This window comes from Labeo rohita, chromosome 13, assembly GCF_022985175.1.
Source record: "Labeo rohita strain BAU-BD-2019 chromosome 13, IGBB_LRoh.1.0, whole genome shotgun sequence".
Classification (NCBI taxonomy): Eukaryota; Metazoa; Chordata; class Actinopteri; order Cypriniformes; family Cyprinidae; genus Labeo; species Labeo rohita.
In genome coordinates, this window is record NC_066881.1 from 8,449,659 (window position 1) to 8,476,584 (window position 26,926).

The window sequence follows — 26,926 nt, forward strand, 5'->3', positions numbered from 1 at the left end:
ACTTAAGGTTACAAAATAACAACTGTGTAAAATTAAAAAATGTTACAGCTGTCTCATTACATGACTGCATTTTTTGGGTAACACCATTACAGTATTCATTCAAAAATATATTTTGTAATCCAATTACAGTTTTTTTTTTATTAGATAACTAACATTTTAAAGTTTGCTTGTAATTGTAAGTTTTAATTTAGAAGATTAGAGTAGCATTGAAGCCTTTTTTCACCACTGAATAAAAAAATGTAAAAAATAACATTTTTATCTAACAATTCTGAACTTTTTTTTTCTTAGAATTGTGTGATTCAAACTCACAATTATGACTTTTACTCAGATTTGTGAGATATAGTCATGAAGTCCAATTCTGAGGAGGAAAAAGACCTAACATTCTCAGAATTGCGAGTTTATATCTCACATTTCTTAACTCACAATTTGTGTTTTAAAGTCAGAATTACAAGATAATTCAAAATTCTGACTTTTTTCTCACAATTGTGGCTGTTTTTCTCAGAATTATGTAATACAAACTCACAATTATGACTTTTACTCAGATAGAGATATCAGAGATATCAAGTCGCAATTTTGAGTCATGAAGTCCAATTCCGAGGGGAAAAAAGACTAACATTCTCAGAATTAGGAGTTTATATCTCACATTTCTTTAACTCACAATTTTTGTTTTAAAGTCAGAATTGCAAGATGATAACAAAAAATTCAGACTTTTTTCTCGCAATTGTGACTTTCTTTTTTTTCTCAGAATTATGTAATACAAACTCACAATTATGACTTTTACTCAGATTTGTGAGATATAAAGTCACAATTTTGAGTCATGAAGTACAATTCTGAGGGGGAAAAAAAAACTAACAAATTCTCAAACTTTGCATGTTTATATCTCACATTTCTTTCTTACAATTTGTGTGTTTTAAAGTCAGAATTGCAAGATAAAAACCCAGCCTGGCACAAAATTCAGACTTTTTTATTTACAATTATGACTTTTACACAGATTTGTGATCTATGAACCTGCTATTGAAAGTCATTTCAATACTGAAGTCCAATTATGAAGGGAGAAAATACTGATTATTCTCAAAATTACATGTTTATATCTCACAATTCTGACTTAATAACTCACAATTACATGTTATAAAGTCAGAATTGTAAGATATAAATTTACAATTCTGAGAAAAAGTCAATTGCCAGAAAAAAGTTAGAATTAAAGAGTGAGATTAAAGAGTTCAGAGCAATTACCTTTTTTAATTTTTTATTCAGTGGTGGAAATGGGCTTACATAGAGTATTAATCATGTTAGTGTAAGATTTATTGTATGGGGAACGAATGTCTCCTACTAAAGCAAATTATGGACAAGTGTAGAAATACAATTTCATGGTCTTAGAAGCAGCACATTATGTTGGTCATGTAACATTCTGCCTGGATAAATGTGCAGTTGTGTACGGTTGTAGAAGTAAAATTCACATGTTGATGTCATTTTAGAGCACTGAGAATGTGAAGCGTGTTGTGTGCGAGAATGTCTCTCCAGGCCTCAGCAGCGCATCAGGAAAATGAGGCTGAGAAGAGAGAGATCTCATTAACTGAAATACATTACATATAGATAATCAAGTACACACATATGGTAAAGTATAACATGTATATTAGAGTTCAAAAGTTTGGGGTTTGAAAGATTTTTGTTTTTGAAAGACATGTCTTATGCTCACCGAGGCTCTATTTATTTGATCAAAAATACAGTAAAAATTTGAATCATTATTGCAACTTAAAATACCTGTTTTCTATTTAAATATATTTTAAAATGTAATTTATTTCTGTGACGCAAATCATCATTAGTCCAGTCTTCAGTGTCACATGATTATTCAGAAATCATTCTAATATGCTGATTTGCTGCTCAAGATGAAATGCTATTTTGATTAATAGCATTTATTTGAAATATAAAGTTTTGCAACATTATAAATGTCTAGACTGTCACTTTTGATCAATTTAATGCATCCGAACATAATAGCAGTATTAAAAATGATATCTCACTGACCACATACTTTTGAATTGTGTACATTTATCATGTGCCATCACTTTGTTTTGTCCGAATTAAAATGTACTTTTAATTCAGTTACCTGGTTGACAGCATCTGGCCAGTTCTGGGTCTCTAAACAGAAGGCACTGTGTTTGGAGTAAGCTGCTCCACCCTTTCCTTTCAATGTCCCATCCAGGAAGTTGGAGGTGTAGAACTGAACCCCAGGCTGTGTAGTGCTCACCTCCAGGACACGGCCCGTCCCAGGATGCACCACTCTACACAGACCAACATGTGCAGTAATACTAAAACACATAACGAGTAATCACATAGGCTCAATAATTCAGTTGAAATAACAGTTACCGTGCACATTTTCGTTCCAGTGGCGGTTCACCAGGTGAACACAGACAGAAGTTGTGATCAAAGCCTGGACCGGGAAGCTCTTTCAGTCTAGAGCCAAGAAGGACAGGCTTTCTCAGGTCAAACAGGGTCTTCTCCACAGATTTCACCTCCCCTGTACATAGTCAAGAAACCACATGAAACCACAAGTTTATACAAGTTCAAAAGATCTAATCCTCTTAATAAACAATGTAATAAAAATACCTGTGGGGATCACTGTATCATCCACAGGCAGGTACGACTCAGCTGAAATGGTCACCTCATGGTCATAAATGTCTGATGTCCCCTGCAGAAAGTAAGATATGAAATCACATTCATTGAGAGTATGAATAAACCTATAAGATCACACAGACTTTAAAGGGGTGATGTTATGCTTTTTCACTTTTTGAAATTTAGTCAGTGTGTGGTGTGTATCTTTAACAATAAAAAAGATCTACAAAGTTACAAATCTCAAAGTCCACTCCAAACTGAGATATTTCATTTTTTTTAAAAAAATCTCTTTTCAAGAACTACAACGAACGGCTCCTTTGGACTACAACGTTTGTTTTCCGCATGCAATAATATCACAATGCAGTCCAATACAATATCATTAAAGTAAATCCCGCCTACGGAAATTCAAATTGTTGGGGGGTGTGTAGGGACGAGGTGTGTGATTAGCCATACTTTAGCGATGCAGTGTGAAGAGCCGCTTCGTGGCAGATATAAACACAAGCATTGACAAGAGTGGCCGCTTTAGAGCAGTAACGCGCCGCAGACGTGTGCAGTTTGTGGTAAGAGATTTATTCATCATACAGTGTAGATAGCTTCACTTATAACACAAGTTTTTTTTTTTTTTAAATGCATAAACTTGCACTAGAATAGGCTTCGGCTGATCGGTGATGATGTTCCTTGATAACGTTAGGCTGCTTTTAGCCTTATGCTGGAGCTGGTTTCAGGCAATGAAACTAAGTATGTAAAATAATTAAATAAATTAGCACAATAATATCATGCATCTGCGATCTCGCAGGCTGAGGACGGGACTCAACACTACTGTAGTGTATTATTTACTCACCCTCCATGCATCCTAAGTGTATATGACTTCCTACTTTCAGATGAATGCAATCGGAGTCTAGTAAAGTCTAATAAAATGCAACCATTCATAATAAAAAGTGCCTCACATGGCTCCCGGGGGTCTCCTGTACCGAATCGATGCATTTTTGTAAGAAAAATACCCATATTTAAAACATAAGATTCACTATTAATCTAGCTTCCGCTAACTTGACAAGAGTGTGGCAGTACTGAAACAGTGTCTAAGCTGCTTGACAATCGCAATGCAGTGAGAGAGCTAACCAATCACAACACATTTCCTTTTTTCCCTCATTAAATCTGAAACTATTCGAGCTATTCAGGCTGGGAGAAAGGTATTGTTAAAGGTATTTATGAACCACCAAGCATGAAAGCATGTTCTAGTACACCCCCAAAACAAAATCAAGACTTTGAAAAAGAGCATAATAGCATCCCTTTAAAGGAGAAGTTCAATTCCAGAACAAAAAATTACAGATCATTTCCTCCCCGCCTTGTCATCCAAGATGTCGTAAAGAAATTATGTTTCTTTAAGAAAACATTCCAGAATTTCTCTCCATATAGTGGAGTTCAATGGTGCCCCGAGGTTTGAACTTCCAAAATGCAGTTTAAATGCAGCTTCAAATGGCTCTATATGACCCCAGCCAAGGAAGAAAGGTCTTATCTAGCTAAACGATCGGTCATTTTCAAAACAAATTGACAGTTTATATACTTTTTAACCTTAAATGCTCGTCTTGTCTTGTCTTTGCGATGCACATGTGTAGTCTGTGTAATCTGGGTCAATACACCTAGGGTATGTCGCAAAAACTTGTGTTCTTCAGCGTCAAAATCGCCCTACATCACTGTTTTACCTTTTTTTGTAAAGGGTGTTTGATCGTCTTGGCATGTTCAATTTGTAAACAGTGGGTCGGTACTTCTGCAACAATTTTGAAGTACATAATTGCATAGTTGAAGTACACATTGCCAAACTGTTTCAAAAATGCTAGATAAGACCCTTCTTGCTCGGCGGGGATCGTTTAGAGCATTTTGGTTCAAACTTGGGGGTGCTATATGGAGATAATTCCAGGGGCTTTTTTTCCCTCAAGAAACATAATTTCTTATCGATTGAAGACAGAAGGACTCAAACATCCCGGATGACAGAGGGTGAGTAAGTTATCTGTACATTTTTGTTCTGGAAGTGAACTACTTCTTTAACCATGCATTGTAAGACACTGTGTCCTTGTGGTCCTACCTGTCCAGCCAGGTTGAAGTATGAATGGTTAGTGAGGTTGATGGGTGTAGTATGGTCAGTCTGTGCATGGTACAGCACACTCAGTGTGTTCTTCTCCAGCCTGTAGGTGACAGAAGCGTTTAAGTTCCCAGGATAACCCTCATCACCATCTGGACTGCTGTGACTCAGCTTCACTCCGTTCTCCACTGCCTCTGTGGTCCACACGGCCTACAACACACAATTATGGCAACAAAAATATTTGCTGACTCACATAACATATAATGAAGTTTGTTTTGGACCAAAAAGGACCGGTATGGTTTTCATTTCAAATTGACCTTGTCAAAGCCCTTTAGTCCTCCATGCAGAGCATTGGGTCCATTGTTTATAGCCAGTTTATATTCCTTCTTATCTACCACAAACCGGCCTTTGGCAATGCGGTTTGCAACCCGGCCTACCACAGCTCCAAAGTAGCGAGGGTTTGAGAGATAGCCTAGAGTGAAATAAAGGGAAAATATATTCAAAATATCTAAAGTTACATCTAATGACAGATCATCAGCCCTAAACACAACCATGCCTGTTTGGCTGATTACATCAGTGGTTCTCAGCCTCTGGAACAACATTCAAAGACCCAATTCTCTTAGATTCTAGATTTAAGATCTAAATTTGTTTTTAAGATTTCATTTTAAGTCACCTGGTTGAGAACCACTTACATTTAGGTAAGACTTTATAATAAGGTGTCAAAGGTGCCATTTGTTAACATTAGTTAATGTATTATATAACATGAATGAATAATAAACAATACATTTATTACACTATCTATTAATATTTGTTTATGTTAGGTAATAAAAATTCAGTCGTTCATTGTAAGATCACAGTGTATGAACTAATGTTAACAAACACAACTTGTGATTTTAATAATACATTAATATATCTTCAAATTAACAACTAAGATTAATAAATGCTGTAAAAGTATTGCTCATTCTTAATTCATTTTAACCTTATAGTAAAGTGTTACCTACGTTTATTTAAAAAGTTTTTAAAAGTGTGTCTGTTTTCAGAGATTTTTGTGGATCAAGTAGATATTGGGCAATCTGTATGCATTCAGGGATGCCTTGTTTGCTTTAATTGTTAATTATTAGTTATTAAAGGACATCCACATCCAGCTTTCTAAATATTGGTATTAGTATTTGAAAAATCACAAAACGGTCAACAATTAACTTAGATAAGACTTAGCCAGCATCTTTTCTATTGTAGCTGGCAGAACTTCCGCAGCATTCAGTGCTATTTGATATATGATACATAATATTTATAATCAGATTTTGACAATGTCTTTATGACATTACATATTACTGAGTGACTTGGACTTTCTTTTAGAAGCAAACACCTTAATTAAAATGTGCAAAAAAAGTTTCAAATGTACTGATTTAATTTACTGAAACATTTATTTATTTATTTTTTTATTTTACTAGGAGACTAGGTTAGAAGGAGTAAATACTTGAAAATGTCATGATGTTTCCTAAATACCTTAAAATGAAACAGATGAGTCAATTGTTGACATTAAGTAAGAGTTAGAGCTGTAAATTAATGTGGTTTTAGCATCTTATAATTTGATATTTGGAAAAATTTCACAAGAAATGTCTTGACTACATGCTGAAATGTTTTAACAACTGGGTGTTTCACAAAACTAGAATTAATCTATTTTTTACAACAACAACAAAGGAAAATCCTTCGTGCATTTCTATTTTTTTCTTTATTTTTGAAAAGAAACTGAGACGCTGAGATATTATAGAGATATTAAAAATATTATTAGTATTATTAAAGTTGAGATATTAAAGAACCAATATTTTTAATATTTTATATAATATTTATTATTTATTTTAATAATTTTTTTTTTTCTTCTTCCTAACCAAATCTGACAGGAATAATCTGATAATTTGTTAGAACAAGTCAAGAAATCCTATTGGAATTTTTCTTTATCCTTTAGCATCTTACTGGATTCTTAGAATCCTATTGGACAATCTGATTTATTTTAATGGAATTTCACTTAGGATTTTAGAATCTTATTAGACATTGATTTATTTTAGCACAATTTCACTTTGTCCTGTAGGATTTTACGTGATTCTTAGAATCCTATTGGACATTCAGATTTATTTTAATTGAATTTTAATTTGTCCTGTAGGATTTTTTTTTTTTTTTTTTAATGGGATTTTAATTTCTTCTGACTTATTGCTTCTTTTTTGTTGTTGTTGTTTTTCTGCATGTGTGTGTGTGTACGTGTACACAATAAAAATGCAGCATTTATGAAAACACAAATATAAACACTGAAATGCATAATATTACAGTAAGGCAAAGATAATAAATATGATATTTTATAATGTACGAACAAGTTAAAATGTATTACATGTGACTAAGAATTCACAGAACTGTATAGGTGCCATTCACAATAATGAAACTTTTTCCATCTCTGATCTTCCATGCACTGAATGGTAGAACTTGCCTTCTATATCATCGTATCCTAACACTACATCCGCACTTTGGCCGCTGCGATCTGGTGTCGTGATGGACTTTATCACGCAGCCCAGAGAGATGATCTCCACACTCACACTACCGGACCGCAGGCTCCATTTCTCCACCGGACCCAGTGCAGTGCTGCACTCCTCTTTACACACCTCCGTCATTCTCAAACAAGCCGTTCACTCAGACAGGATTTACAAGTCCACCATTGAAATGAAAGTTACAACACGACACCACAACCGACTACACTTGGAGTAAATAAACTACAAAGTTCCGCCCACTGTGTCAGAATCCCTTCTGTCGTATTTTGTGTAAGTAAATACAGTTTGTTAGTGTTATACCGCCACCGTCTGGATTGGGGCAGTACTGCGCTTTAAAAATGTGCAAATGTTTTGGCCTATACTGCTGCTCTGATTTTGTAATATGCATTTTCAAAACATTTTAAAACGCTGATGTTAAAATACATTCAGTTTATAAAATTACTAAAAACGTAAATATTTGCACGCAGTTTGTACGTGAATAAAAACAATATTGAAAGCGGATATTGCAAAACCTTTTTTTTTTTTTTTTTTTTTTTTTGTCAAATATGATTTTCCACTATAACTTATCTATAGTTCTTGTCTAGATTACAACATAATAGTACAAAATAAAGCAATCGTGGTATTTGGACCAATTTATTAATCTGATAATGTTCTGGAATATAATCTAATAAAATATTGATCTGGAATATAAATTATAATAAAAGCATAATAACTACAATACAATAATTACAATAACATTTGATTAATCATCATTATTTTTCTGCAATACAATTGCAATTTTGTTCGTATAATTTAACCCGTACCACATTGTCATTTGCTGACAGCTTTGTTTGTTCATTTTCTCTTAAATTTCTATGCATTCATTTATTTGTTTTTCAGTAATGAATACTTTTGTGACATCCTGACCTGGAGAGTTATAAAACGGGCAACATGCAGATGGATTTTAAATGTGTCAGGCTAAAAATAGACCAGTCCTAGATATGCTGTGCCTCTGAGAGTCCCTCCTTTAAATCCTCACATCTCCTTTGTTTCTTGTAGTTTCTCTTTCTACAGTTTTAACTATGATTATAATTATTTATTTATTATTTATTTATTTATTGGAGCTTGACAAATTTCTGCAAAACATGAATACCATGTTCTCGAAAGAGACCCAAGGAGAATGTTGTTCTTCAGTGGAATAAATCTCAATAAAATCACACGAATAGTGCCACAACTTAAGTTTTTTGATGAGTGACGTAAAATAGAAAAAAATCATATTTTTTTTTCTTACGTACTTTTTGTTTACGAATCATATTTTCTTGGAAAAGCTGTAGTTGTCTTTTTTTATTTAATTTTCCAAACTGACAAAAACATCTTTGTTTCCTAAACATCTCTGAATGAGCGCATGCAGTAGATATGTACAGTATGAGGGGAAACTGGGGCTGTGCGACGTCACACAGCAAAGTTTCAAAAGAACCAAGATGGCGGAAGACAGCGGACCGAGGAATCGGCATTTCTCAGCCTCGAACCACAAATGCCACAAATTTGCTGAAGGTGACAACTTCATTTCATATCTTATATCATCAGAAAGTCGTGCTTTACGAGGGCATTTTGTTTTCCCGGTGCCCGTTTGTTAGTTCCCGCTGGTCTGTGTATTAATGTCCGGTTAAAAGTTGAAAAACGGGTCTTGAACTCGTGTTATATCTGGTCACGGTCAAATTTGACCAGGTGTGAATCGGTTCGCGCCAGAAAGGAGATCGCCTTGCGTAGTGAGAGCTGAAATAGAGAGTTTGCCAGACATTCAGCGCTTGTTGACTTGTGTTGCTGGCGTTAAAAGCCTCGTGAGACGCGCGCCAGAGAGTTGGGATACCTGTCATTGACACCATAACGGTTTTATGCGTGATATACACACTCTAAGCGCATGTTTATTGGTGAACGGCAGTGTTCTCGGTGAGTTCTTAAGTTATTTTTATGCTTGCTATTATTAGATGGCTTAATTTGCAACCTTGCAAACTTTGGAGTCAAGTCTTTCTTATTTTCCTGCGTTGTCATGGTCGTTCAGTATGCGTTATGCATTAAACTCGAATATTACCATAGCTCGTGTGTGAAAATGTATTTGGAAGTTATATTAAATAATTTCATTATTTCACCGAACTCGCCAGCTGCTTTGTGATTGACGAGCTCGAGCTCGTGCGCGCGCAGATATGAACCCGCACGCTTTCAGGTCTTCAGGGATCTTGCGCGCCACTGGAAACTAGTGAAAGTTTGGTGTCTGCATTTACCTTAAAGGAGTTGTGCTTCTTGTATGTCATCTTAAGCTTTAGGGTGGTGGATTTCCTGTAGACCTGTGTGTTTAGTCTCAGTACTTACCAGGGTAATTTGCCATGTAAATATGCTTTTACTTAGGGCTAGACTGTTTTGACCAGTAAATCAACATGTGGTTATGTTGAAATGCGCAGGGCATTTATATTAAGTTATCTTTTATCACTGCAATTGTATTAGTCAGTTTATGAACTGATAAGCCATAAGCAGATGGTTATTGTGTTAGATGATAATGTCTGATTTGCATGTGAAGTTATATATCTGAGTTTTTCCACATCATTAATAATGGAGCTGTGAACGATGTATACTTTGCCTATTATTAGTTAAAATTATGAATAAATCAGAGCAATTAAAAATGTTACAGAATTATGTATGTTGTTAGCACTTTAAGGTCTCGGTTATCAAAATTCGTTAAATTAGTTAAACTCACAACTACTACAGCATTTGTTTATAGTTAGTTTATTTAAACATTCAGTGTTTCACTTTTCAAATCAGATTTTTATTTTAGTATTTAACTTTATTAGTATTAGCACTGTGAATGACAGAAATGAACAACTGTTTTTATTAACTGGAATTGAGTAAAAATTAAATAAAAAATTAATAAATATATTGCGTTTATTAACCAATGCATTAACTAATGCAACCTTATTTTTGTGCTATCATTTTATGTCCTGATGTAAGGACGAGGTTGTAAATTGAAAATTATAGTTTGCTAAAAACTTTTTTAGTTGGCTCCTTTTTCCATATTTCACTCTTTATGAGTTTAACAACATCACACAAACTTTGGTGAGTTGTATATCATTATGTAGTCATGCAATGCCAACCCAATCTTATGGCAATTCGTAAATATTTTACGAGGTGGCTAATTTGTATGAATTCATCTAACCTCACTCGTTTAGCAAAAATCGTACGCATTTTACAAGTTTCCCAATTCATATAAATAGAGTGTTTTCTTGACACGTCATTAATCGGCCATATTTGCGGCACTGAATGTAAACAATGCCTCTGAACCGAACTCGCATATTTAGCTGATTATTGCTGCTGAAAATGGTCAATTATTGTCATGTTTTGCTCTGTACTAATCAGTCGGACCAGGAAAAACGTTTGGAATACTATAGACCACCAAAAGTTATAACAAATCAGGGAGAAGAGTGCCAAAACCTGTCGGAAGAACAAAAGGCGTTTGTGGTTGGCCAAACTGAACCAGGATTTCCAGGGCAAGAATCTTGACAACATTCGTACGAATGACCTACCCCTAACCCCGCCCCTAAACCTACCCGTCACCGGGGTCTAGACGAATCGTATAAAATCATACGAGTGAACCCCTTTGACCTAAAATATTTAGACCCCTTCAAGAATGTATTTGCATGTTCATGGTATTTGGCAATCATTCAGTCTGGCTAATATGAGTGTCACAAATCTGAACTGGCCTGTACTTAAAGTAGTTTTGAATGGACTGTCTCCTCTCTCCAGTGTGTCCTTGGTGTGTGTTTGCTCACACTGACACTGCTTGACTCTGTTCCAGCGGCTCTGCTCGTCTGGCCGTGAGCCTGAGGAGACTAGAGTGAAGGGGAGAGGGTGTTTGTTTTGTGTTACTTGTGTCTTAACCAGTGGACAAAAATTACCAAATTTAGCCCTGTGGCCGAAGGGATCTAGGCTTAACGCAGCTCATGGATAAAGTGCATGGGGTTAAAACAGAGACCCACACTCCTGGAATAGAAAGTGACTGCTGTAAATGAGCTGCTAGTGAAGTGCTGAAAAGCAAAGCTGGAAATGTCAGAAAACCCCTGTCTGACCAAGGACTTGGTCTCAGTGTGTGGATTTTTAACATTCATGCTTTTTTTGGCCAGTATTGCCCACAACCTCTTGCTCAACAAAGAAGAGATTGTGACAGTTATTTTACACATTTTAAACAGTGATGAATTCAAGGCTGAAGTTGCAATAATATATGTTTTTAAATGTCTAAAATTATTAAAATGTGCAAAGTTATTTTAATATTATTTATATACTGTTGTAGTGTTATTAATATGCTGAATTAGCTTTTATTTTTATATCTTAAATATATTGTATAAATATATATTTTACTTAATTTTTTAGTAATTTATGTGCTATGTATGTGCTTACTGTTTACATTTATTTCAATATTAGTTTTGGTTTAGTTTTATTTTTTTTAGTTAGTAATTTTAGTGCTTCAGCTTCAACTAAATAGAAAATTTGAAAATGAAATTTGGAAGTTTAAGTTTTTCCATCTAATATTTATATTTTATTTTATTGTAGCTTTATTTCAGTTAACAAATGTTTTTATTATTTTTGTTAATGAAAATAACCCCGCAAATTGCCCAATTTTTTTTTCCCCCTACAGATATGACTGGTGTGGAAGACGTTCTGTTGTGCCGCCCAGTTGAGGCTTTGAGCTCATTGGAGGAGTTCAGCTCTGATACTAATGGAGTAGCGCCATGTGCTGTAGCGGAGGACCTTGAGCAAGAGGAGGACCCAGTTCCTGAGGGGGCTCGACCCATCCAAATTGTGATCACCAATGAGAATGATCATAAGTTTGAGTTGGATGCTGCTGCGTTGGAAAAAATCCTGATGCAGGAACATGTCAGGGACCTCAATGTTGTCGTGGTGTCTGTGGCCGGCGCCTTCCGCAAGGGAAAGTCCTTCCTGCTGGACTTCATGCTGCGTTACATGCATAATCAGGTTAGAACGAACCCTCTTCTACTGATATAAGCATAGGAGTAGTTGACAAATGGACATAATTTGAGATTTTTAGATGAAGTATATTTGTAAATGAGAAATTATGTTTTAGGATTATGTACCTGGTCCCATTTTATTCTTTTTTTTTCTCTCCATTTTTTTTTTATCTTCTTTTAATTCACATTCACATTTAAAAATTGTTTTTTAGTTCCCTTTAGGGTCCTCAAAACATTACTTGAAGAGTTGATGAGAAAATTGTAAATTCATTATTCAGTCAATAATGTAGTTCTTAAAGGGATGTTTTTTATTAAATCCGAGAGGTGTATTGCTGTCTTTGACTCTGCATAGACAGCAATGCAACTACCATGTTCAAGGTCCAAAAAGCAGTGTTCACACAAGGTGCTTAAAATACTTGAACTTAACTTTTTAAAATTGAAGGCCTGGAAAACCGTTGAAAATAGCAATATTCCTGAAGAGGTACTTGAAAAGTGCTTGAATTATTAAAAGACAGTATATCTATGTATCTTAAGTGTTAAATTTTTTTTAATAAGCACATATCTTTTCACACAAAATTCACGGAATTAAAAAAAAAAAATCATACTTTTTTGCCTATTTTAGTAAATGTCATAAAACTATTGAGCTAAACCAGTAGTAGTACTGACAGTGTATAAACATGCATAAACATGGCTGAAGAGGAACAGATGAACCAAATTAATTGAGTGAGTCATTTAAGATGGAACCGCTCCGATTGATTCAAACTCATGACTCTTCAAATCGCGTATCACAAATCATTTGATTTTGATCAGGACTTCGGAGCTCGTTCACAAATCATTTGACTTTGTTCAGAACTTTGTGTATCGCGAATCATTATTCAGATCGGGACTTCGGAGTGTGGATTGCGAATCATTTGATTTAGATTGGAATGTCGCGTATTGCAAGTCATTTGATACAGATCGGTACTTCGTAGCACGTTTCAGGAATCATTTGATTTAGATCGGAACTTCAGAGCGGGTTATTGAATCATTCCGTGAATTGAAAGATTTGCACGCCGTGCTCCGGGTTCTAAATTTGAAATAATGGTTTTTGAATCATTATTCATATCGGGACTTCGGAGCGTGGCTTGCAAATCATTTGATTTAGATCTGAACTTTGGAGATTCTTTCTTTTTTTCTTAAACTGTAAAAAAACAAAACATCAAACCATAACTGAGATCTCTTATAGAAGTCCTTGAATGTCAAAAAAGTTGTGCTTAAAGTCCTTAAAAGTCCTGGAATTTTATTTTACAGTGTCTGTACGAACTAGGGATGCAACAATACAGTTAGTCCACGGTTCAATACGTATCTCGGTTTTTAACCATGGTTTTCGGTTCGGTGCGGTTCTGATATCCTGTCACTTCAGTGTGTTTTTTTTTTTTTTTTTTCAGGAAATTAACGAAATACTCCCATAAACCTTTGAACACTGGAAAAAACATGGTTTAGTATATGTCTGCTTAATTTTTTAGTTTTTTATGCAAAATAGAATGGGTTTCATTCATATTGGACGCCAGAGGGCGCCCTCGTGCAGAAAATCCACATATGCGTCAAAGAAGTAGCACTGATAACATTCCATTCCAGTTTCTCTAATATGGCTAAAGGCATCGCTATTGCTGTAACTGAATAAAAACAAGATATAGCGTTAAACGTTTTGAATGATGAAATGTAAGGACAATAAACATATGCAATAACATATGGTTTACCTGTGTTCTTCAAGCCATCTCGTGTATTTTCATAAGCCATGGCTAATGGTGGGGAAGCGTTTCCTCATTTCAGCAGGTGAAATCACGGGCACACGTACAGCAAATTCCGAGAAATAAAACAAGGAAGTTATTTAAATGCAAAACCGAAAGACCGCAATTCACAAGCGTGTATTGAACCGTGGATGTCGTACCGAGCGGTTTGATATTGTGGGATTACAAATTTAAGGATCTGTTTTATATCTGCAGATCCCACATCCTAACATAACATCATATAAAAATCGAAGGTCTACATTGTATTGGGCATTTAATGTAAACATAATGGCATCTGTTTGTAAAGTTTTAGTTCTCGTGACTTATCTTTGTGATGTTGATAGAGTCTTAGTTCCCACAACTATGGTGCTCAAACCATTTGGTGATGTCATTATGATTATTATAGGTCTGCCGAGGTGTTACAGTTGGGGGAAGGGTCACGTCCTGCATCCTCTGTTCTTGATCTGATCAAAGGATGTCACCTCTGAGTACTGTGTCAGTATCTCTAAGGCCCACCTACTAAATGTATATAAACTACAATGTATCACTGCCTTAGTTAGACGACTTTTGATGACTGCAGCGACGCACAGCTAGTATCTCAATAAAGAGAAACTTCTGCTTCAAGATATCCAAAACGTCTCCTGGTCTCTAAGAAAACGTTTACAACAATATTATATTGAGAATTGTGACATCCCTAGTACGAACTCTGAGAAAGCGCTTTACAAGGATGCACACTTTACATAACAGTCTTCGTAAACATGTCTGGAGATTTACAATTTTTTGCCCAGCCTTACTTATTTGAACGACAATATACAGACGATGAACTGAGAGAGATGGACGTTCTTCGTCAGAATGCCGGCTCCTGTGTCAGCAGCACCACACTCTTGTGAATGCGTGGTGGAGACCGTCACAGAAGACAAGAACTTGTTGAATAAAGTTATTTTAGTTTTCTTTGCGCACAAAAGTATTCTTGTAGCTTCTTAAAATTAAGGTTAAACTATTGATGTCACATGGACTATTTTATCGACGTCCATACTACCTTTCTGATTCTTTAAAGTGTCAGTTGCGTTGCTGTCTATGCAAGGTTAGAAAGCTCTCAGATTTCATCAAAAATATCTTAATTTGTGTTCTGAAGATCAATTGTGATCGCCAGATTGTCCCTTACTTGTGAGGACAGTAAAATTACACGTCAACCACCCATATACATTGAAATATGCCAGGCATGAGAGACACATCTGTTAAAAATAAGTCTATCTGAAGTATCATTCCTGAGAACAAGTTCCTGATGACTCCTATCTTTGACATGTCTTAACTTGCGGTCCTCGTCTTGCGTGTTTAAAACCAGCTGGGTCACATGGATGTGAGCATGCATGCTTAAGTACATTTCAGAACATTCACATCAATAATGTCTTTTGTCTATGTGTCTTTGTAGTCATCTGCGTCATGGATGGGAGGAGACGACGAGCCGTTGACTGGTTTCTCCTGGAGGGGAGGCTGTGAGAGAGAGACAACAGGAATCCAGGCCTGGAGTGAGGTCTTTGTTGTGGAAAAGGAAGATGGAACTAAGGTGGATGGGCGTTCACTTTAAGATGTGCATTATGTCACAGTCAAGATATGTTGATGGTTTGATAAGACTAATCTTTGTGTGTCTTTAGGTGGCTGTTCTGCTGGTGGACACTCAGGGAGCCTTTGACAGTCAGTCCACCATCAAAGACTGTGCCACAGTTTTTGCTCTGAGCACCATGACCAGCTCTGTGCAGGTGTGTAGAAGCACACTAGTGTAAATAATCATATTATAATATTAAGTAACCTAATAGTCTTGTTTGTTTTAGGTTTATAATCTTTCCCAGAATATCCAAGAAGATGATTTGCAGCATCTCCAGGTAGCAGCTTTCTTTGTTGGTGTACGTTGTTAATTAATGGTATATTAATAGTGTGTGGGACAGTAACATCATGTGTCTTTTATAGCTGTTTACAGAATATGGTCGACTTGCAATGGAGGAGATCTATGAGAAACCATTTCAGGTAGAAAAACTGATCATTTCTGTACTGGGTACACAACACGCCACAAATGCAACAGATATCCCCTCAAAAACAAAAAAACAAAAAAAAAAAATTCTACAGGGGCAAATACTGACCTTTAGTAAAAAATTATAAATTCAGGCTCTGACAGGCATTATAGTTAATATATATTATACATGTGTATATGGGCAATTCTACAGAATTGGTGCAAACTGCTGTCCCACAACCAAAATACACATTTAAAAAGCATTTAAGTTTTCAAATCTTAGATATTTACTAAGATTAAAACCCACAATAATATTTAAAATATTAGTAAGCTTAATATATATAAAATCATCATTTATTGGGTACTTTTAATTGGGAGGTAGCTTTCCCAAACTCTAACCCCTAAATTTCAACTTATAAAAATATTGAAATTATTTTTGTATATTTTTTTTTAAATATCATTTTAATTCTTTTAAAAAGTGAAGTTCAAAAAAATATTTATTTTATATTTTCTTTGTAAATTATGAAACATTTTTGTCACTACCGAAACATTGTATGTTTTAGTGTATTGGCTTAGACTGATTTTAACTAAACCCATATATTTATGATGAGTAAATATTCCTGTGTCCCCCTCTCCCATAGCTACAATGTGTGAGAAGACGGGTCTTATCATTTTAAGGTATAAACAAATAAACAAATTTTAGTACAGTTATTTTTTATTTTTTTATTTGTTGTATTTTAGCATGTTTTGGTAGTGTTTTAGTATGCGAGTTAAAATTCTGTAATGTGATGTGATATCAGATTTTATGATAGTTTTTGGTTCAATATATATTTAATCTAATGAATCCTTAACTTTGAAATCAGTGTGATCAACTTTTTGCCTTTTATGAAGAAAAATTGGTTTCAAAATAAAACCAATCTCATAAATCACACTTGAAATATTGTGAATTTAATTGTTGTGGATTTATGTCTGAAAACTCTTTAATAAAAAAAAATTAATAAAATAAAAATAAAACATAGGTCAGTATAACCCTTCTCATAAATTATATACATGACCCTGGACCACAAAACCAGTCTTAAGTCGCTGGGGTATATTTGTAGCAATAGCCAAAAATACATTGCATGGGTCAAAATTATTGATTTTTCTTTTATGGCAAAAATCATTAGGAAATTAAGTAAAGATCATGTTCCATGAAGATATTTTGTAAAATACCTACTGTAAATGTATGAAAACTTAATTTTTGATTAGCAATATACACTGTTAAGAACATTATTTGAAGAACATTAAAGGTGATTTTCTCAATATTTAGATTTTTTTTGCACCCTCAGATTCCAGATTTTTAAATAGTTGTATCTCGACCAAATATTGTCCTATCATAACAAACCATACATTAATGAAAAGCTTATAAAGCTTTATTCAGCTTTTATATGATGTATAAATCTCAGTTTTGAAAAAATGACCCTTACAACTGGTTTTGTGATCCAGGGTCACATATATGATGTTTGATAACAAAGTCCGGGAGGAGCACGATCAGATAATCAACTAATTTGGCACAGGTGCAACTTGTCTAGCTAATCATCCAAACTAGCACAAGTCATATATATGCACACAGCCGTCATTCGACTGTTTTTCGGCATCTCCCCTCCACCCCAACTCCTCACTCTTAATCTATCCTCATCCTATACTTGGGATGGGGAGAGTTCTCTGGGTTCGGGCCGTATTCCGGGCTCGGAGCCCTCCCCCAGGACAGCACGCCAAAATATGCTTACTGTTTACTCAACCAGATTAGATGTAAGGGTGAATTCGTGAATACCGTGTTTCGGTAGTGACAAATTTGGGGGGGAGGACAAATATTCCAAAACTTTCTGAAAATACAATATGAGAATTAACTGCACAATTGTCAGAAATGTCTACCTTGGATATTATACAGTTTGTTTACATACATTTTTTTTTTGTTTGTTTTTTTGAAAAAGACACTTTTTTTTAAGACGTTTCCAAAAAGGACAGTAAAGACTTTTTTTTTTTTTTTTTTTTTTCCTTTTTAAATGTTACAGAAGATTCTGTTTGTAGTAAATGCTGTTCTTTTAAGAGTTTTATTCCTCAAATAATTCTGGAAAAATTTTTTTCCACAAATAATAAGCGGCACAGCTGTTTTCAACATAATAAGAAATGCAAAGGATCATAGTAACACTAAAGACTGGAGTAATTATGCTGAAAATTCAGCTTTGCATCACAGAAATAAGTTACATTTTATTCAAATAGAAAACAGTTCTTTTAAGTTGTAATAATATTCCATAATATTATTGCTTTTACTTTATTTTTGATCAAATAAATGTGGCCTGGGTGGGCATAAGAGACTTTCCAAAAAAAAAAAAAAAAAAAAAAAAAAAAAAGTTTGTGTAAAGTCTGATGAGATGAAAATATAATTGTTTTTACCAGAACTATTTACTATGAAATCTGATAATATAGTAGAATAATTATAGACTTATTTTTTAAAACCATGGGATCATTTTCTTTATTGTTTGATTAAAAATAGAACTAGATACTTTCCTGAATAACTGGATAAATGGGCATCTGGACAATTGTCACACAATTCTTTTTTTTTTTTTTTTTTTTTTTTTTTTTTTTTGATTTTGTAGGAATAGTCCTTTAGCTTTACTTTTGTTCTTTACTGTCTTCTAGAAATTATTGTTTTTGATAAGAGATTGGTGTTATCCATATGAGCATGACTATGGGCTCAAAGGAGGGAATCGCTTCTTGGAACGGAGACTACAGGTGAGATAAAGCACAGAACAGATAAACATGGCTTCAAGGGATAGTTTACCCGAAAATGAAAAATCTGTCATTAATTACTCACCCAGACGTTGTTCCAAACCTGCAAGACCTTTGTTCATCTTTGGAACACAAATTAAGATATTTTAGATGAAATTTAAGAGCTTTCTGACTCTGCATAGACGGCAATGAGTACTTGTGATTTGGAGGAGAAGAACAGTTGAATAAAGTCATTATTTTTGTTTTCTTTGTGCACAAAAAGTATTCTCGTAGATTCGTAAAACTGAGTTTGAACCACTGATGCCACATGGACTATTTTACAGATGTTCTTACTGCGTTTCTAGGTGTGGGAACATTACAGTTACATTGCTGTCTATGCAGGGTCTGAAAGCTCTTGGATTTAATAAAAAGAAATGTAGTTGTGAAAGTGATAAATGAAAGTCTTACGGGTTTGGAACGACTTTAAGGTGAGTAATTAATGACAACTTTTTAATTTTTGGGTGAACTATCCCTTTTAGTATGTTGAACGGACTGTGATTCATGTTTTATTTGTTCTATGTAGGTGAAGCAGAATCAACATGAAGAGCTGCAGAATGTTAGGAAGCATATTCACAGCTGTTTCTCCAGCATAGGCTGCTTTCTGTTACCGCATCCAGGTCTGAAGGTGGCCACCAACCCTTACTTTGATGGCAGGCTGAGAGGTCGGTACGGATTTTTTCTCAGACACAAACATAAACATACATGTTTGAATTCTAGGCTCATCATGACCTTTTTATGTGCAGACATAAATATGGAGTTCAAGAAGGAGCTGCAGAATCTAGTGCCTTTACTGCTGGCACCAGAGAACCTGGTGGAGAAAGAGATCGGAGGAGCTAAAGTCACGTGCAGAGACCTGCTGGAGTACTTTAAGGTCAGATTTGATTAGTTGAGCTGCAGTAACAGCTGTAAACACAAATAAGTTCAGGTGTTAATTGTGTCAGGATTGAAACTGAAGAGTCTCTAGAGAGCTTGTGCAGCCAATGATGCAAGTCTACATTGATACTTTCATTAAATCAGTTATTAATCACACTAAACAGTGCTTATGTGAAGAAATATAGTGCATTAGCCTGACAGTTGTCTGTTTACAGCTGTCAAACAACATTTGAGTTGCTGTGAGGTTACTGGTGTGCTTTTTATAGGCTCATCCAACCAGATTGTATTTCCAGAACGTTTTCTGCTTTATGATTATGCAAATGTTTATTTTCCCTGTTTGCAGGCATATATTAAAATCTATCAAGGGGAGGAACTTCCACATCCTAAATCCATGTTGCAGGTGTGTTGCTCTCAATCTTTAATGTCACCTACAGTGTTGTTCAAAAGTCGATCAGAAATGCACTAAAAACAGTTAAAAACAATAATGTGCAATATTTTAAAATAATTGTAACAATAGAATGTTTTCTATTTGGATATACACTGCTGTTCAAAAGTTTGTGATCAGTAAAATTTTTAATGTTTTTAAAAAGTATTTTCTGTTCATCAAGGCTGCATTCATTTGATCCAAAATACAGTAAAAACAGTAATGTTGTGAAATATTATTACAATTTACAATTTAAAACGGTTTTCTATTTTAATATACTTTAAAATATTATTTATTCCTCTGATTCAAGCTGAATTTTCATCAGCCATTACTCCAGTCTTCAATGTCACAGAAATCATTCTAATATGATTTTTTTATAAAACAGTTTTTTAATATTTTTTAGGAACCTGTTTTACTTTTTTTCAAGATTCTTTGAATAAAAAGTTCAAATGAACAGCCTTTATTTAAAATAGAACTCTTTTCTGGCAATATATGTCTTTATTATCATTTTTAATAAATTTCACGCATTCATGAAGAATAAAATATTGAATATTAAGATTAGTTTTTTTTTTTCTTCAAAAGGAAATGAAAAAATGTACCAAAATGTACCAAAAAATATCAAGTAGCACATTATTTCTGAAGGATCGTGTGACACTGAAAGTAATGGCTAATAAAAATCCAGTTTTGCATCTCAAGAATAAATTATATTACATTTGGAAACTGTTAATTTAAATTGCAATATTAGTTTTTTTTCTGTACTTTTGATCAATAAATGCAGCCTTGATGAACATAAGAAACTTCAAAAATCATCTAAAAATCCCAAAAACATCAGAAATCTTACTGATCCCAAACTTTTGAAGAGTAGTGCATTTTAAAATGTAATTTATTTATTTAAATAAATGTAATTTGGTTGATTCCTGTGACGTAAAGCTGAATTTTCAGCATCATTACTCTAGTTTTCAGTGTCACGTGATCCTTCAGAAATCATTCTAATATGCTGATTTGCCACCCAAACACATTTCACATTTCATATTACATATTAGTTCAAAAGAGCAGCATTATTTAATAATTATAAAATAATAAATTATAAAATAATTAATTAATTAAATAATAATTATTATAAAATATATACACTCCCCTCCAAAAGTTTAGAAACACCCCTGGCGTTATCATTGCGTTATCAATTATCATTGAAGACCAGCAATAATAATTTTCATTCTGATTACATAATAATGGCAATATATACATGTCAATGTCAGACATGCCCCTTTGCCAGCTGTGATGCCTGGTTACTGGTTTAAACTTGGCCCAGGTTTTTAAAAGATTTTTGGGTCAGCACACCTTAATAGCTTCAACATTTGATTGCCAATTAAGTTTAGAATAAAATGAATTTAGGCTCAGATTATGCAGAGCTATAATAGCTGCTAATGGTGGATTTTTTTGATGAGTCGAAAATTTAAGTTTTTTTTCTATGTATAAACTGTTTATGTAATAAAATATGTTTTCGCAGTTTGTGTTGTCCCTTATCAGTGCAAAATTATCACAAATTAAAAAGGATTCATGCCAATATTGTCCAAAACCCCACTTTTCTAAGGCGTTTCCAAACTTTTGGAGGGCAGTGTATATTTTTTAGTAACATTATATGTCTTTACTGTCACTTTTGATTAATGTGTCCTTGCTAAGTAAGTGTAAATGGATTAAAAAAAAAAAAAAAAAAAGCACACTAAATCCAAACTCAAGTCTATATATGAAAGTGTTAAGTTCCCACTGTGTCTCTTTTACTCAGGCAACTGCTGAAGCGAACAACTTGACGGCTGTCGCTGGAGCGAAGGACACTTATAACAGAACCATGGAGCAGGTAGAGTTACTCTGAGCTGCAAACATGCATGTAGACAAATTGGAAGTGGTGTGAGCCAAATGCATCCTGCATATCAAGGTTCTTTTTCTAAATGGATCATGGATGGAGAGGGACCTCAATTCTCTTTAAATATAGCAGGAGCGTGACGTGAGATGAGCTAGCCTATATAACTGAAAATAACTTGAGGCCATTGCACTAAAATAGTAGGTTTGGCCTAGATAACTCGAAATACAGAGATGGTTTAATCATTTCTACAGTACATGCTTCTGGTGATTAGGAAATAATTTTGAGATTATATTTTTATTGTGTGTATGTTACAGGTATGTGGAGGTGACAAACCATACATCGCCCCTGTTGACCTTCAGCGCTATCATGAAGAGTTTAAGAAAACCTCCGTTCAACAGTTTTCCGCAGTGAAGAAAATGGGCGGCGTGGAGTTCAGTCAGCGCTACCAGCAGCAATTAGAGACTGAGCTGGATGAAGTGTACACGAATTTTGTGAAGCACAATGAAAGCAAGAACATTTTCTATGCAGCGAGAACTCCAGCCACGCTGTTTGCCGTCATGTTTGTTACCTACATGGTCTCCACAGTAACAGGTTTCATTGGCCTATCGGTAATCGCGACTCTGGCCAGTATGGTGATGGGGGTGTCGCTGATGTCGTTCTGTGTCTGGGCGTACGTCAGATACTCAGGAGAGTATCGAGAAGTGGGTGTGGCGATAGACCTCATAACAGAGGCCCTGTGGGAACAGGTGAGTTATGCTACCTGGATGTCTTTCCACATTGTTGTTTCAGACTTTCCTGTCGACTTTTGTGTTCATTCCATCCTATAAACCTTTCACCTTTAGTCTTGTCATAACCCACGTTTCTAAAGGTGAGAATGTAATTTGACTCCCCGTTGACGGCAGTTGCAAAGAGGGGAGCATTGTCCTGGTCCAATAAAGCTCCTCTTATAGCATAACACACACATGTAGGCCAGGCAAGAGGAGGCCCACCCAATAAAAAAATTTACCACAGGACCATGACTTTTAGAAAGAGCCCTGATTCTAATGACAGGTTTGGAGTGTCAAGATTTAGCTTGGCTTGTGTTGAATTCACATTGTTTGCCTTCATCTACATTATTGTCATTACTGAGACTGTGCTAGCCTTGGTATTAGACTATAATACTATATGGAGCTTTGTGTTTATTGACTTTATTAAAGGGATAGTTCACCCAAAAATGAAAATTATCCCATGACCCTGACCCTGCCATCCTAGGTGTATATGACTTTCTTTCAGGGTTCATACAAGGTGCTTAAAGTACTTGAATTTGACTTTTTAAAATGTTAGGCCTGGAAAACCCTTGAAATTAGTAATATTCCTGAAGAGGTACTTGAAAAGTGCTTGAATTATTGAAAGACAATGTATCTATGAAATAAGTGTTTCATTTTTTTTTTTTTTTTTTTTTTTTGCAGTTAGCACATATCTTTTCACGCAATTCAAAAAACATCATACCTTTTTTTGCTTATTTCAGTTAATGTCATAAAACTAGCGAGCTAATCCAGTAGTAATACTGACAATGTCATGTAAACGTGGTTGAAGAAACAAAACAGACGAACCAAATCAGTTGAGCCATTTACGCTGGAACCATTCTGACCGATTCTGACTTTGCGATTCACAAGCAAAAACCAGATCAAATTAAAATTAATTTAAATCAAATAAAAAAAAAATAAAATTTTAACATCGCTTGCAATGGTTTTAAAAAGCATGTAAACTGATAGGTGAAAGAGTTTTTCAAAGCGCTCTATTTGTTTCAGATCCAGACTTCAGATCGTGCATCCCGACTCATTTAATTTAGATCAGGACTTCGGAGTGGGTTCACAAATGATTTGACTTCGGTGGGGACTTCAAATTGCGTATTGTCAGTTACTTGATTTAAATTGGAACTCCACTTATTGTGAATCATTTAATTACGATCGAAATGGGTTTGTGAATCATTTCACGAATTTAATAATTCAAATCAAATCGGTCACAGTATACAATTTGAGGTCCCAATCTAAATCAAATGATATGCAAAATTGTGATCTAAGTCAAATGATTCATGATCCACCCTCCGATTTCTGATCTGAAATGATGATTCTCAAATCATCATTTATATTGGGACTTTAAAGTGTGAATTGTGAATCATTTGATTCAGATCGGGACTTCAGTGTGGGATCGTGAATCATTTGATTTAGTTCGAGACTTTGGATTGAGACATCTTTTTCCTGTTTTTTTTTTGAAGTAGAAAACATCAAACCATTATAGCAATACAGTTATAAAAACAAAACAAAAAGAAGAAAGTATACACAAATACAAATCTCTTTTACTATGGTTTTACTATAGTAAAAGTGTAGTATACTTTGTAATTCTTTAGTAGTAATACTTGTGCATGTGCTGTGCTTCACTGTATTTTTGTCTATTTGTCTTCAGAATTTAGAATTTGAAAGGAACAATCTCTGATTGAAGTCCTTAAAAATACAAAAAAATAGTGCTAGTCCTTGAAAGTCCTGGAATTTTATTTTACAGTATCTGTATGAACCTTATTCTTCTTTCAGATGAATCCATTCAGAGTTGTATTAAAAAATGTCCTGGCTCTTCCAAGCTTTATAATAGCAGTGAAATCTCAACAGCCATTCATTGCCATTATAAAGCTTGGAAAAGCCAGGACATTTTAATTATAACTCTGATTGTATTCATCTGAAAGGAAATAGTCATATATACCTAGGATGGCTTGAGGGTGAGTAAATCAAGGGGTAATTTTCATTTTTGGGTAGACTATCCTTTTAAATGTAAATTTACATGGTATTACTATTGCTCTTACTTGGAATTAAAGAGTTAGTTCACTCATAAAAGAAAATTGTAATTTACTCTTTTACCCTTATGTCATTTCAAACCCATAAGATCTTTTGAATAAGAAATGAGAAACATTTTTAATGAAACCTGAAAGATTTTTGTTCCTGCCATTGGAAATGTATTTTCCCAAAATGTTTAAGAAATAAAAAGTTCATAAAGACATTGTAAAAGTAATCCATGTAAATCAAGCTGTTTATTCAAAGTCTTATTTGCTTTAGAAAACTATTTAAACTACTCTATTCTTACTTGATGTTTTATGACATTTTAGAAGCATAAATTCTGGTGGATTACAAAACCAGGAAGGACAGAAAACGGTCAGGTTTCATTAAAAATATCTTCATTTGTGTTTTGAAGATGAATGAATGTCTTATTGTTTTGGAACGACACGAGGATAAGTAAATGATGACAGAGTTTCAATTTTTGGATGAACTGTCCCTTTAAGGATCATGGAAAATCTGGAAATATCAAGGAATTTATTTGTTCCAGACCTGAAAAAGATGCAGTTTATAAAATAATGAAGTCAAGTTAATAAAATCTCATCACTTAATAAAGTCAAGTCATGGGCATTTGTTTATTTACTAAAAATACATTTTGAACTCATATTTCATCCGTTAGACATTGTAAGTGCAGTTTTTATAAGGTAGTTACTTTTTAGCGACCAGGCTTAGATGGATGAAAAAGAGGTGTAAAATGTTCCAGTTGATTTGCTTAAAATGAGGGACCATATAAAGGGATTTGACTCTTGATTTAACCTGTAAGCAAACACGCAAAAGCTGTTCAGACAAGCACCATTCATGTTTTTATTATTGTTTGTCTCTCCTTTGTTATTTGTAGGTGCTGAAGCCACTTACTGAGCAATACATGGAAGAAAATGTCCGACAGACTGTTGTGAACTCTATAAGAGCCACGCTAACAGATCAGGTGACACAAGCTACAAAGTTGAAGACCAACTGACAGTTTGCGGTGCCTTATCTGCCCAGTGTTTGAACAATCACTGCTTTTATGTTGTGTAGATTTTGTGATGTTTGGTCATGTAGACTCTAACCAAAGTTTACAGTGTACTTTACCCTGACCAATAAACACACCAACATGCTGACTGACACTAGAACAGCAACGGACATCAGTACAAAAGCTTATAAATTCAGGTTTAATCATCAGGTATAGATGCAGCTTTGGATTTCTCTTGCTTTGAGGGATTATTCAGGGAAGCACTACAAATATTTTACAATCCGAAAGTTAATTCAAACACTAGATGTTTAATCCCTTATATGCTTAACGGTTGAATTACTGCTCTCAGTGAATGATCCGTAGCATTTTCTGCTTTGCCTTCTAGCGCACAGAGTTACTCCGTGTGAAAACGTAATAGCATTTTTGCTGGATTTCTTGTGAGGTATTTTTAGAGCCTTTATGGAATGCTGAAGTTGTAAATCCATCCAAGACACCCCTCTATCGGGCCTCTTTCTGTACAGTGTTGTTTTAGACTGTATCATAGCCTCATGCATGTAAATGAGTGTACAAATATCAGCTGTAGATCACAAGAGGATTTAATTTCAATGTTTTGAGACGAGTATGAATGTGACGCTGTATTTGCCTTTGTTGTACGTCAGAGCACCTTTCATCGTGCGCAGTTTTCTGACACGTGGGAGTGCTCGCAAGAAGACTCAATTTGTCAGTCTTTTAAGGTTATGCCATGTAATTTATTTTTTAAACAATTAAAATATTTAAAATTTGTGTTTCTGGCTCCTTCAGGATTATTTAGGAAGATTTAGCGTATGTCTTATACAAAGACAGACAAATAAATTACAGTAAGCTTCTATATGTTAATGTTAATTTTTGTATTCAGGTTTAAATTAACATTAATGTATAATGAATCTGAATGAAGTTGGAATAAATAGTAGGTTTAACTATTACCCTAACCAATTGTTGGGACTAATTTTTCAAAACGTTACGCAGTGAGTACAACAACAGTCTGTGTGAGCTAAACTTGATGTGCATTCAATGATTACATCTTTCATATTGTGACCCTGGACCACAAAAACGGTCATAATGTTTTTGAAATTGAGATTGGTACATTATCTGATCTATGAT

The 26,926-nt window shown here is 34.6% G+C and overlaps 2 protein-coding genes across 3 annotated transcripts; one reads left to right on the forward strand and one right to left on the reverse strand.

The window, feature by feature from the left end:
- Positions 1-249: 249 nt before the first annotated feature.
- Positions 250-7,474, reverse strand: galm (galactose mutarotase). The gene is made up of 7 exons (XM_051125447.1): positions 7,170-7,474; positions 5,008-5,162; positions 4,694-4,900; positions 2,605-2,686; positions 2,365-2,515; positions 2,105-2,279; positions 250-1,549 (listed from the first exon to the last, which is right to left on the reverse strand). The coding sequence occupies exons 1-7, from the start codon at positions 7,348-7,350 to the stop codon at positions 1,472-1,474; spliced, it is 1,029 nt and encodes a 342-aa protein (XP_050981404.1). The 5' UTR covers positions 7,351-7,474; the 3' UTR covers positions 250-1,471.
- A 1,189-nt stretch (positions 7,475-8,663) lies between these two features.
- atl2 (atlastin GTPase 2) lies at positions 8,664-26,570 on the forward strand. 2 transcript variants are annotated; one of them, XM_051125444.1, is made up of 13 exons: positions 8,664-8,760; positions 11,891-12,228; positions 15,423-15,557; positions 15,646-15,750; positions 15,823-15,873; positions 15,959-16,015; positions 18,681-18,773; positions 19,333-19,471; positions 19,553-19,680; positions 20,026-20,082; positions 21,893-21,964; positions 22,285-22,716; positions 25,673-26,570. In XM_051125444.1, exons 1-13 carry the CDS (start codon positions 8,688-8,690, stop codon positions 25,790-25,792), a joined length of 1,800 nt encoding a protein of 599 aa, XP_050981401.1. In that variant the 5' UTR covers positions 8,664-8,687; the 3' UTR covers positions 25,793-26,570. The 2 variants fall into 2 exon arrangements, with proteins under 2 accessions (XP_050981401.1, XP_050981402.1); XM_051125445.1 differs by lacking the exon at positions 8,664-8,760 and adding an exon at positions 8,913-9,156.
- Positions 26,571-26,926: the final 356 nt, after the last annotated feature.

Bases quoted from the DNA above. Each gene is read 5' to 3' on its own strand.
- galm (XM_051125447.1), bottom strand. From the start codon at position 7,350: ATGACGGAGGTGTGTAAAGAGGAGTGCAGCACTGCACTGGGTCCGGTG. The intron at 5,163-7,169 runs GCAAGTTCTACC...ATTTCACTCTAG, and splicing joins AGGATACGATGATATAGAAG to GCTATCTCTCAAACCCTCGC. The intron at 1,550-2,104 runs GTAACTGAATTA...CTCTCTTCTCAG, and splicing joins GGCCAGATGCTGTCAACCAG to CCTCATTTTCCTGATGCGCT.
- atl2 (XM_051125444.1), top strand. From the start codon at position 8,688: ATGGCGGAAGACAGCGGACCGAGGAATCGGCATTTCTCAGCCTCGAAC. The intron at 15,558-15,645 runs GTGGATGGGCGT...GTGTGTCTTTAG, and splicing joins AAAAGGAAGATGGAACTAAG to GTGGCTGTTCTGCTGGTGGA. The intron at 22,717-25,672 runs GTGAGTTATGCT...TGTTATTTGTAG, and splicing joins CAGAGGCCCTGTGGGAACAG to GTGCTGAAGCCACTTACTGA.